The 12,040-nt window shown below is 58.4% G+C and overlaps 1 protein-coding gene across 1 annotated transcript; it reads left to right on the top strand.

Annotated features, from left to right (window-relative positions):
- The first annotated feature begins 3,580 nt into the window (after positions 1–3,580).
- Positions 3,581–10,937, top strand: LOC135404940 (B-cell antigen receptor complex-associated protein alpha chain-like). Its single transcript, XM_064639671.1, has 6 exons — positions 3,581–3,694; positions 6,127–6,363; positions 7,160–7,652; positions 8,541–8,659; positions 10,084–10,152; positions 10,258–10,937. The coding sequence occupies exons 1-6, from the start codon at positions 3,581–3,583 to the stop codon at positions 10,366–10,368; spliced, it is 1,143 nt and encodes a 380-aa protein (XP_064495741.1). The 3' UTR covers positions 10,369–10,937.
- The last annotated feature ends 1,103 nt before the right edge of the window (positions 10,938–12,040 follow it).

Genomic DNA, 12,040 nt, shown 5'->3' on the forward strand with positions numbered 1-12,040 from the left:
TCACAGGACCCTCAGGGACACCCCAAGCCCCACAGGGACCCCCAGAGTCCCCCTGAGCCCCACAGGGACCCACAGACCCTCATGGGACCCCCACGGGACCCCCAGCATCACCCTGAGCCCCACAGGGACCGACAGACCCCCACGGGATCCCCAGTGTCACCCCAGACCCCCCCAGGACCCCTTGAGTCACCCAGAACCCCCCAGGGACCCACAGACCCCCATGGGATCCCCACGGGACCCCCGGGGTTACCCCAAGCCCCCACGGACACCTCAAATCCCAGAATTCCACAGGGGACCCACGGCCATCCCAAATCCCACAGACACCTCAAATCCCAGAATTCCACAGAGGACTCACAGACACCCCCAAATTCCCCGGACACCCCAAATCCCAGAATTCCACAGGGGACCCACGGACACCCCCAAATCCCAGAATTCCACAAGGGACCTCCGGACACCCCAAATCTCAGAATTCCACAGGGGACTCACAGTCACCCCAAATCCCAGAATATCATAGGAGACTCATGGCTATCCCAAATCCCACGGACACTCCAAATTCCAGAATTCCACAGGGGATTCGTGGCCATCCCAAATCCCAGAATTCCACAGGGGATTCGTGGCCATCCCAAATCCCAGAATTCCACAATCCCACGGACACCCCAAATCCCAGAATTCCACAGGGGATTTGTGGCCATCCCAAATCCCACGGACACCCCAAATCCCAGAATTCCACAAGGGGCTTGCAGACACCCCAAATCCCATGGACACCCCAAATCCCAGAATTCCACAGGGGACCCACGGACACCCCAAATCCCAGAATTCCTCAGGGACCCCCCGGACACCCCAAATCCCAGAATTCCACAGGGGAGCCATGGACACCCCAAATCCCAGAATTCCCCAACCCCCGGGATTGAGGGAAGTGGGAAGGGGGGGATGGGGGAGGACCTCCCGTGGGGTGACCCCCCCCAACCCTCCCCGTATCCCCCCCCAGTTTGTCCCCCAGGGCCTCTGCGGGGACACCCCCGAGCTCCCGGCGCCGGTGGTCCTGCGGCAGGTAACCAGAACAGCCCAGGGAATACCGGGAATATCCCCGGGAATGCTGTGGGAATGCTCCAGGAACATCCCAGGGAATCCCGGGAATGCCGTGGGGATGATCTGGGAACATCCCAGGGGATCCCGAGAATGACTCAGGAGTGCTCCCGGGAGCATCCTGGGGAATCCCGGGAATGCTGTGGGGATGATCCAGGAACATCCCAGGGAATCCCGGGAATGCTGTGGGGACGATCCGGGAGCATCCCAGGGAATCCTGGGAATGCCGTGGGGACGATCTGGGAGCATCTCAGGGAATCCCGGGAATGCTGCGGGGATGATCCGGGAGCATCCTGGGGAATCCTGGGAATGCCATGGGATTGATCCGGGAACATCTTGGGGAATCCCGATGTGATGGTTTCACTCTAGGCCTTCCTGGAGACCAGCTTGTAACCAGGAAGGAACTAGGAAAGTGATCACGGAAGTATTCCATGCTATTCCTTTACGTAACTTGAGGTATAAATAAAGCCAGCAGGAGGGATCTCTCCCTCTTCCTTTCCGACGAGGTTCGAGGACGGTGGGTCCCTGTCTCGGTCTGGCTTATCTGGAGCTGAGGCCCACAGTGACTGCCGTTATCTGCCACGCGTGAGGGAGGAGCCCTGGGCCGTGTCTGGCCATCCTGCCTGTTCGAAGGGAAGTGGTGAGATTTTTGCTAGTTTGCCTTCAGTTGGCTGGTTGACTTGCTCGGTCTTTGTCCCTTTTTGTCCTTCTCCCTTCTTCCTCCCCCTCTTCCCTTTTTGGGGAGCTGTTTGGGATTTCTGGAGTTGTGGTGTGTGGTATTCTCGTTTTGTGTATCTGTCTCATATGTAAAATATATATATGTATATATTTTTGCTATAGCTTTGGCGGCTTGGGTCTTTTCTTTTCTCTTCCCTCTCTGGGAAGCGGGGTCCTTGTTGTCGAGTTTCGGGGGCTTGGCAGGAAGCCAGCTCGAAACTTGCACAGATGGGAAGGGGAGAATAAACCCTGTTCTTTTCCTCTTGCCTTGGGTGGGCACAGACTTTGGCTTTGGCTTTAGTAAAGTGCCTTATCCCAACCCACGAGTCCTTTTCCATCTTATTCTCTCTCCCCTGTCAGGTTGGGAAGGGCAGTGACAGAGTGGCTGGGTGGGCACCTGGTGTCCTGCCAAGGTCAGCCCACTACAGAACCACAGGAACCCCGGAACACTGGAATGGAGGGAACTCTGTGACCCTGGAGGGCCGCATGGAACCAGAAGAACCCTCAGACATTTCAGAACCTGGAGGAATCAAGGGGCTATTGTAATACTGAGGGGCCTCATGGAACAAAAGGGACTGTGACACTGTGGAAATTCATGGAATAAATGGTCCTGGGTAACACTCCAGGGCCTCATGGAATCAAGGGGCCATTGAGACACTGCAGAGACTCACGGATATAAATGAGCCCTGAGACATTTCAAAACCTCAGGGAATCAAGAGACCTTTGGACCCTGCAGAATCTCATGGAGCAAAAGGAAACCCAAGACAATGTGGAAAATCATGGAACCAAGAGGCCATCGTGACACTGCAGAGACTCGTGGAGCCAGAGGGACCCTGGGACTCTGTGGAACCTGATGCAATCAAGTGGCCACTGTGACACTTAAGGGCCTCATGGAACAGAAGGAACCCTTGGAATCTGTGGAATCTCATGGAAGCAAGGGCCCATTGTAAAAACTATGGGGCCTCATGGAACAAAAGGAGTCCTGAGACATTTCATAAACTCATAAAATCAAGGGGATATTATGACAATGAAGGGCCTCATGGAGTCAAGTCCATGGTGAAACTCCAGGGCCTCGTGGAACCAAAGAGACACAGGGACACTGGGGAATCTCATGGAACAGTGGGTCCATTGTGACACATCAGGGCCTCCTGGAGCCAGAGGAACCCTGGGACACTGTGGAACATCATGAAATCAAGGGGCCATTGTGACACTGCAGTGGCTTGTGGACCCAAAGGGGCCACTGGGACACTGCAAGGCCTCATGGAATAAACAGATCATTGTGACTTGGAAATGAGGCAAAAAAGGAAGACGTGTGCCCAGTGGAAGCAAGGTCAAGTGATTTGGGAAGAATTCAGAGATGCTGCTCATCACTGTAGGGAGAAAATCTGTGTGGCCAAAGCTCAGCTGGAGTTGAAGCTGCCAGAAATGTGAGGGACAATAAAAAGGGTCTTTTCAAATATAATAATGGCAATAGGAAGTATAGAATTATCATTGACCCATTCCAGGATGAGGATGGTCACCTCCCACACAGGGACAAGGACAAGGCAAAGGTGTTTCACGCTTTCTTTGCCTCTGTCTTCAACACAGATGATGGACCAAGGGGGTCTCAGAGCCCTGAGTTGCAGGACCATGACTGCAAGAATGATCAACTCCCAGCTATCCCTGATGTTGTGTGGGATCTGCTGCTCCACCTGGATCCCTACAAATCTCTGGGGCCTGATGGGATTCATCCCAGAATCCCCAAAGAGCTGCTGATATCATCAGAAAACCTCTCTCGATGATTTTTGAGTGGTCTTGGGAATCTGGAGAGGTCCCGGCTGACTGGAAGCTGCTGAACGTTGTCCCAGTTTTCAAGAAGGGCGAGAAGGAGGACCTCAGAAACTACAGGCCTGTCAGTCTCGCTTCAGTGCCTGGTAAAGTTATGGAGAAGATTATTCTGGGAGAGGTTGAAAAACACCTGAAAGACAACACAGCCAGCAGGGCTTCAGGAGTGGAAAGTCCTGCCTATCAAATCTGATTTCCTTCTATGACAAGATGACCCACCTGGCTGGTCAAGGGAGGCCAGTTGATGTGATCTTTCTGGATTTCAGTAAAACTTTCAGTCCTGTCTCTCCAGGATCCTTCTGGACAAACTGTCCAGCCCAGAGCTGGATAAACACATCCTGTGCTGGGTGAGCAATTGGCTCCTGGGTCGGGCACGGAGGGTGACAGTGACTGGGGTGACATCAGATGGGGGTCACTGGTGGGGTTCCACAGGGCTCCACCTGGGCCCTGTGCTCTCCAACATCTCCATCAATGACTTGGATGCAGCACTGGAAGCAACACTAAGTAAGTTTGCAGATGACCCCAAACTGGAAGGAGCTGTTGAGTCCCCTGAGGGCAGAGAGGCCCTGCAGAGAGACCTGGAGAGATCCAAGGGCTGGGAATCACCAACCATGAGAAGTTCAACAGCGGGAAGTGCCGGATTCTGCCCTGGGATGGGGACACTGAGGGCACTTGGTGTGTTCAGCTGGAGAAGAGGAGGCTGAGGGGAGACCTCACTGCAGGTCCAGCTTCCTGGGGAGGGGCAGAGGAGGGGCAGGGACTGAGCTCTGCCCTGGGGGGACCAGGGACAGGACTGAGGGTACTGAACAGGCTCCCCAGGGCAGTGGGCACAGCACCAAGGCTGCCAGGGCTCCAACAGCATTTGGATGATACTCTCAGACCCAGGGTGTGACTCTTGGGAATGGTCCTGGGCAGGGCTAAGTGCTGGACTTGGTGATCCTGGTGAGTCCCTTCCACCTTGGCGTATTCTTTGAGTCTGTGATTCTGTAATGTCCTGTTGATTCCACGAGGTTCCACAATGTCCCTCTGTTGTTTCTGTGCCATGAGGCCCCCACTGTGGTGTCACCCCCTTTTCTCTCCCCACAGAGCTCCTGAGCTGGTGGCTGGACCCCCCCCCCCCCATCCCTGCGAGGATTTTGGGGTGTCCTGTGTCCCTCCCTCCCCTGCTTTTATTCTGACACCACCCAGCTGCTTCCAGTGATCCCAGTAAACCTTCCCAGTTCTCCCCAGTCCTGGTTATGGGAGACAGTGGGGGAGGGGTTTGGGGTGGAGCTGAGTTTGGGGGGCAGAATCGGCCCCAGTATGGATCAGAAATGGGGACCCCCCTGTGTTCCCCCTGTGTCAGTCTGCTCTGGGGGGGCTTTGAGAGGGCACCTGCCCCTCAGTAAAGCACCCAACTCACCCTAAAAGGTGCTGGGACCCCCCAAAACCTCCCCACAGCCCCTCAAGGACCCCCAAACATACTCAGAGCCCATTCAGGACCCCACCCAACCCCTTTTCTGGGGGGACTTCTCTGGGCACTGGTGGTGCTGGGAGCCCCCCCGGCTGCAGGTGAGGAGCTCTCGGGTGAGGGGGGTGGGTGGGAAGGGTGCAGACAGTGGGAAAAGGGGGGGCAGAGGGGATAAAGGGGTGGTGGGACACCAAAGTGAGTGGGAGGGCAGAGGGACCCCCCAAAAGTGGAGGGGGGGAGGGCTCTGAGGTTTGGGAGATGATGGGAAATGGGTGGGAGAAGTCAGAAGAGTGGGGAAAGGGGAGAGTGGGACCCCCAAACTGAGCATGAGGGGGCTGGGGATGGAGGGGACAATGGGAAAGTGGGAGGAACAGGGAGAAGGGTGGAAAAGGGCTGGTGGTCTGGCAGGTCTGACAGTCCCATGGGGGTCTTTGGGCATAGGGAGGGTTGGCAAAGGGGGGTGGCCCCCCTGAGCTCCCAATTTACTGTGGGGTGCTGGGGGCTGCTGGATCCAACCTCAGCCTTGGATTATGCCAACAGTTTCAGTTTAGAGGAATTACAGAGGTGTGACTGAACCACCTTTGTCCCCCAGGTTTTAAAGATGGCAAATCAGATCTCTTGATAGAAATGAATTATTTAGGGTTACAAATGATCAGACAAAAGATCTTCATCAGAATTATTTACTGCACAATAGAAACACTAAAACTACCAGGAGTACAGGATAAGACAGGACAGTGCTCTACACTAAAGCAATTGTTGAATCTCCGGCTGCCTTCCCGTCACAGGCTGGCTCTTCCCCCCTCAGAGCACCCTGGGATGGCTTTGGAGCCCCTCCTGCGGGGGGATCTCCGGCCCTTTTCCTCCCCACTGCCTTCCTGGAGCCCTTCAAAACGGCCTCTCCCACCAGGGTCTGCCGGGGGGATTAGTCCTCCGGGCTCTCCGTCCTCAGCTCGGGGCCTGGGGCAGGAGGGAAGAAGGACAGGGGGGACATGGGAGGACCCCAAGACCCAAACTGAGTCCCCTGAGACCCCCGAAATTCCCCCCCTCAGAAGTCCTGGGGGGATTTTGAGGCAGCAGGTCTGGGGGATGGATGGGCGTGGCCCCCAGCCCTTCCCCCCGGGGAAATTTTGGGTGGGCGCGGCCTCCCGGGTCACTGGGCTGCATCTCCTGTTTTTGGGGCCTCGGCGGGGACAGTGGGGGGATGGAGGGGGCTCCCCAAAATCGGAGGCCTCTCCCAAACTGGGGGGTCACAAGACCCCTGCTCATCCTCATCCTGCTCCTCGCAGGTAGGATTTGGGTCTGGGGGTCTCAGTTTTGGTCTGGGGGGGTCTCAATTTGGGTCTGAGGAGTCTCTGGGGTTTCAGTTTGGGTCAGGGGGTCTCAGGCTTTGGGTCTGGGGGTCTCAGGGGTCCCAAGGCCTCAGTTTGGGTCTGGGAGCCTTGGTTCTGGGGGTCTTAGTTTGGGTTTGGGTGTCTCAGTTTGGGTCAGGGGGGCTCAGGATTTGGGTCTGGGGATCTCAGGCTTTGGGTCTGGGAGTCTCAGGGGTCTCAGGGTTTGGGTCTGGGGGTCTCAGTTTGGGTCTTGGGGGTCTCAATTTGGGTCTGGGGGTCTCAGTTTGGGTCAGGGGGTCTCAGGGTTTGGGTCTGGGGGGCTCAGGATTTGGTTCTGGGGGTCTCAGGGATCCCAAGGTCTCCATTTGGGTCTGGGGGTCTCAGGGTTTGGGTCTGGGGGGGTCTCAGGGGGTCTCAGCATCGGGTTTTGTCCCCCACACCTGTGTCAAAATGTCCCTGCCTACCCCCCCCCCAGTATTTCCTGTTCCCAAACTGGGACAGGGAACCGAAACTGGGAGGGGGGAGGGGGGGAACTGAGAGGGGCTGGGGGGCCCCAATGACCCTCCGATGGGTCTGGGGGACCTTCAGAGATCCCGGGGGTCCCCCAATGACCCCTGACTGTTCTGGGAACTCTCAAAGACCCCCCTCCAGCAGGGACAGGGACCCTCAGTGACCCCCCCGGGGTCAGTCGCCCTCCGTGGGGGTTGGGGAGCTCCGGGGGACCCCCCATAACCCCCCTCTGTCCCCACAGGCTCCCAGTGCTCCCAGACCCCCCCCCGAAGGCTGCGCCTCGTGCCCGACCCCCTCCCTGCCTCCCCCCCCGGAGCCCCCCCAGACGCCGACCCCTGTGATCGTGACCACCGGGAGCCCCCCGAGCCCCTCCTGCTCCCCGGCCCCGCCCCGGGGGTGGCTCCAGGTGTGGGGGGGGCCCCCCTCCCGCGAGGGGCCCGTGGGGACCCCCCTGACCCTCGAGTGCCACTTCCGAGGCCCCCCCGACACCGCCCTGACCTGGCTCCAGGCGTGTCCCCCCGGGCTCGGGGAGGTCCCCCAGAGCTGCCCCTGGCCCCAGGAGGTGGTGGCCACCCGGGGGGGCCGCCGGATGGACCGGGTGGTGCAGGAAGGGGGGGGAAGCTCCACCCTGACCTTCCCCAAACTGTCCCACAACGACTCCGGGCTCTTCTTCTGCCGCGTGGAGTCCGGGGGGGAGACGGCCCAGAGCTGCGGCACCTTCGTCAGGGTCCTCGGTGAGTGGGGGGCGCGGGGGGGTCTCAGCCAGGTCACTCGGCCCCTCCCGGTGCCCCCAGCATGGTACCAGCATAGCCCAGTCCCTCCCAGTTTAACCCAGTCCATCCCAGTCCCCTCCAAGGGTATCCCAGTGCCCCCCAGCCCTGCGGCACCTTCGGGAGGGTCCAGGGGGTCTCGGGGAGGTGTCAGGGGGGGCTGGGGGGGGCTCATTTTAGTCACCTGGTCCCTCCCAGTGCCCCCAGCGTGGTGCCAGTATAGCCCAGTGCCCCCAGTCCATCCCAGTATAACCCAGTCTGTCACAGTCCCCTCCAAGGGTATCCCAGTGCCCCCCAGCCCTGCGGCACCCTCGGGAGGGTCCAGGGGGTCTCGGGGAGGAGTCAGGGGGGGCTGGGGGGTCTCATCTGAGTCACTGGTCTTTCCCAGTCCATCCTAGTCCCCTCCCAGTATAACCCAGTCCATCCCAGTCCCCTCCCAGTATAACCCAGTGCTACCACGAGCCCCCCCAGTCCATCCCAGTGCCCTGCAGTGCCCCCCAGTCCATCCCAGTTATTCCCAGTATCCCCTTTGATACCCTCCCAGTGCCCCCAGTCCTACTCCAGTCCGTTCCAGTCACTCCCAGTATCCCCCTTGAGTCCCTCCCAGTGCCCTTCCAGTATAACCCAGTCCCTCCCAGTATAACCCAGTGCCCTCCACTCCCCCCCAGTATAACCCAGTGCCCTCCCAGTACAACCCAGTGCCCTCCAGTCCCTCCCAGTATAACCCAGTGCCCTCCCAGTATAGCCCAGGCCCTCCCAGTATAACCCAGTGCCCTGCACTCCCTCCCAGTATACCCCAGTCCCTCCCAGTATACCCCAGTCCCTCCCAGTTACCCAGTCCCGTTCCCGCAGAGCCGGTTCCCGCCCCGTTCCTGGCGCTGAGGGAGAGCACCAAGAACCGGATCCTGACGGCGCAGGGGGTGCTGCTGCTGCTCTGCTCGGCCGGGCCGGGGCTGCTGCTGCTGCTCAGGGTGGGACACTGGGACAAACTGGGACAGCTGGGACAGGGGGACACCAACTGGGACACTGGGACACCAACTGGGACACTGGGACAGGGGGACACCAACTGGGACACTGGGACAGGGGGACACCAACTGGGACACTGGGACAGGGGGACACCAACTGGGACACTGGGACACCAACTGGGACACTGGGACACCAACTGGGACACCAACTGGGACACTGGGACAGGGGGACACCAACTGGGACACTGGGACACTGGGACACCAACTGGGACAGGGGGACACCAACTGGGACACTGGGACAGGGGGACACCAACTGGGACACTGGGACACCAACTGGGACACTGGGACACCAACTGGGACACCAACTGGGACACTGGGACAGGGGGACACCAACTGGGACACTGGGACACCAACTGGGACAGGGGGACACCAACTGGGACACTGGGACAGGGGGACACCAACTGGGACACTGGGACACCAACTGGGACACTGGGACACCCAACTGGGACACTGGGACAACTGGGACAGGGGGACACCAACTGGGACACTGAGACCCCCAGTTCTGTCACTGGGACCCCCAGTTGGGACACTGGGGACACCAACTGGAACTTTGGGACCCCTAAATGGGACACTGGGGACGCCAATTGGGACACTGGGGACACCTAATTGGGACATTGGGGAAACCAACTGGGATGCTGGGGACACCAATTGGGACACTGGGGACACCAACTGGGACATTGGGGACACCAACTGGGACACTGGGGACACCAGGTGGGACATTGGGGACACCAACTGGGACACTGGGGACACCAGGTGGGACATTGGGACCCATAAATGGGACACTGGGGACACCAATTGGGACACTGGGGACACCAATTGAGACACTGGGGACATTAATTGAGACCCTGGGGACACCAATTGCCCCCCAGGTCCCCCTAAATCCCCCCCTGGGTAACCCCAATCCCCCTCGACACCCCCAACCCACCCTGGTACCCCCAATTCCCCTCCGGATGCCCCAAAACCCCTTCAAACCCCCCGTACCTCCCAGTTCTCCCCAGTTCCCCCCCAGTTCTCCCCAATCTCCTCCTGCCATCCCCAAATCCCCCCAGTCCTCCCCAGAGACACCCAACTCCTCCCGGCCACCCCTAAATCCCCCTGGTGCCCCCAAAAACCTCCCTGGCCACCCCAACCCCCCCCGGCCACCCCTAGTTTTCCCCATCACCCTTAATTCCCCCTTGGTGCTCCCACCCACCCCCCCCCCCCGGCCACCCCTAAATCCTGACTAGTGCCCCCAAAACCCCCCCTGGCCACCCCAAAAACCCCTTGTGCTCCCTTCCTCCCCCCCCGGCCACCCCTAAATCCCCCCTGGTGCTCCCAAAGCCCCCCTGGCCACTCCAAACACCCCCATGCCCCCTGTTCCCCCCCCACAGAAGCGCTGGGCCAACGAGCAGCTGCTGCACCCCGAAAAAACCACATGCGAGGAGGAAAACCTCTACGAGGTGACGTTCCGGGGGCCTCCATGCCCCAAAATCATGCTCGGAGGGGTCTATCAGCCCCTAAACCCACCCAAACCAACCCGAATCCCCCCCTTTCCCTGCTTTCAGGGGCTGAACCTGGACGAGTGTTCAATGTACGAGGACATTTCCCGGGGGGTCCAACCCACCTACCAGGACGTGGGGACCCTCCCCGGCGACTCCCAGCTGGAAAAGCCCTGAGGGACCCCCCGAAAAAGGGGGGTGGGACCCCCCGGGAAGGGGTTTGGGATCCCCTGGCTCTGCTTGGCCCCCCCGATGCTCTGCTCTGGTGACACAAGGCCATGCTGACCCCCCCCAAAATAAAGCTGCTGCACTGCCGGACGGGTTCTGTGGGTTTTGGGGGGTTAATTACTTGTTAGTAATTAACGAGTGGTTAATTAATCAGCAAGGGGAGGCAGGTGAGAGCAGAGATGCCTCAGAGTCTGATGGGAAGGGGGGTCTTGTAGTGACCCCCTATTTTTCCCCTATTATCCCCCATTTTCCTTCTTCATCCTCTATTTTCCCCATTTTCCCTCATTATCCCCCATTTTCCCCATTACCCTGTTTTCCCTCATTTCCCCCATTTTCCCCCCATTTTCCCCCATTTCCTCCATTATCCCCTATTTCCCCTTATTTCCCCCATTCCCCCCCATTTTTCCTCATTATCTCCTATTTTCCCCATTATTCCCATTTCCGCATTATCTCCTATTTTCCCTCATTTCCCCCCATTATCCTCTATTTTCCCCTCACTCTCCCATTTTCCCTCACTTTCCCTCTGTCATGGTTTGAGATAGCCCCAAAATCCAATTCCCTAACTCCATCCCCCCTCCCACATCTCAACCCAATGTGAGATGGGTTTTTCCAGACAAAACACACCAGACTCAAAGTGGGGGAAGGGAATATATTACAATGACTGTACAAATAAATATAACATCACATTATACACACGATCATAACTATCTCTACCGACATATAGTATTTACAATGGACCAGATCTCTTCTCCCCTCCAAATAAAAGTCCAGGAGGGAAAGAAGGACAGATCCCTTCCAGTCTCTGAGCAGCAGCATCTTCTGAGGCAGCAGTCTGTCTGTCTTCTCCACATGCAGCAGCTGATAGCTGGCTTTCTGCCAGCACTCAACGAGGGAGATATCCAAGTCTCTCTCTCGGCCCCATCGCCTCCAACCGAGGGGTCTTCCGTGGGCTTCGTAACCCCAGACAAGGTCGTATCACCACGTCATATCACGAAGACACAGGGGGGTCTTCATGACTGTCTGGTATCTCTTGCAGGAGACTCAGCTCCTTCTTGCAGGGCCTCTGTGCCCTGTCTCTCAGGCTGCCACCGTGGCAGCAGTGCAAGGGGGGGAGCCAAGGTCAACTCCCCCTGCATTCCATCTGGCCGTCCTGGTCCAGCTCCGGGACGTCTCTGAGCTTCTCAGCTCCTCTCTCTCTCCGGTGCTGCTGTACTCCAAGGCTCCTCTAAAATAGGAGTCCATGTCCCTCTTCTCCAAGAGGGTCTCCAAGGGAGTTTTGGGGGATCTGGTACAGTCTTACCCCAAACTCTGTCTCTCAGCTACTGGCTCTCTTTCTCCTCCCTTTCCAGGAGTCTTCTCTGCGGTGCTGCATGTTGTTCCTGCTGCTCTTGCAGTTCAGGTTCTTATTTCTGGCTCTCTGCCACCGTTTCTCTGGTCAGTCCCGGCTGCTGTTCTGCACCCATGGAGAAAACATCTCCCAGCATAACTACAGGCACCTAGCCCAGCTTTATGCTGTTCCAGGTCCCTGCAGCCCCCAGCCAGGGGCTGGGAGGCCCCAGAGGGCCCAAGGGGCTTAGAGCCCCTTCCTCGTGGCTCTACAACATGGCCACCTCTCCTCAAC

This window comes from Pseudopipra pipra, chromosome W (genome assembly GCF_036250125.1).
Source record: "Pseudopipra pipra isolate bDixPip1 chromosome W, bDixPip1.hap1, whole genome shotgun sequence".
In the NCBI taxonomy this organism is placed as follows: domain Eukaryota; kingdom Metazoa; phylum Chordata; class Aves; order Passeriformes; family Pipridae; genus Pseudopipra; species Pseudopipra pipra.

Bases quoted from the DNA above. Each gene is read 5' to 3' on its own strand.
- LOC135404940 (XM_064639671.1), top strand. From the start codon at position 3,581: ATGATTTTTGAGTGGTCTTGGGAATCTGGAGAGGTCCCGGCTGACTGG. The intron at 3,695-6,126 runs GTCAGTCTCGCT...TCCCCCCCTCAG, and splicing joins ACCTCAGAAACTACAGGCCT to AAGTCCTGGGGGGATTTTGA. The intron at 8,660-10,083 runs GTGGGACACTGG...CCCCCCCCACAG, and splicing joins GGCTGCTGCTGCTGCTCAGG to AAGCGCTGGGCCAACGAGCA.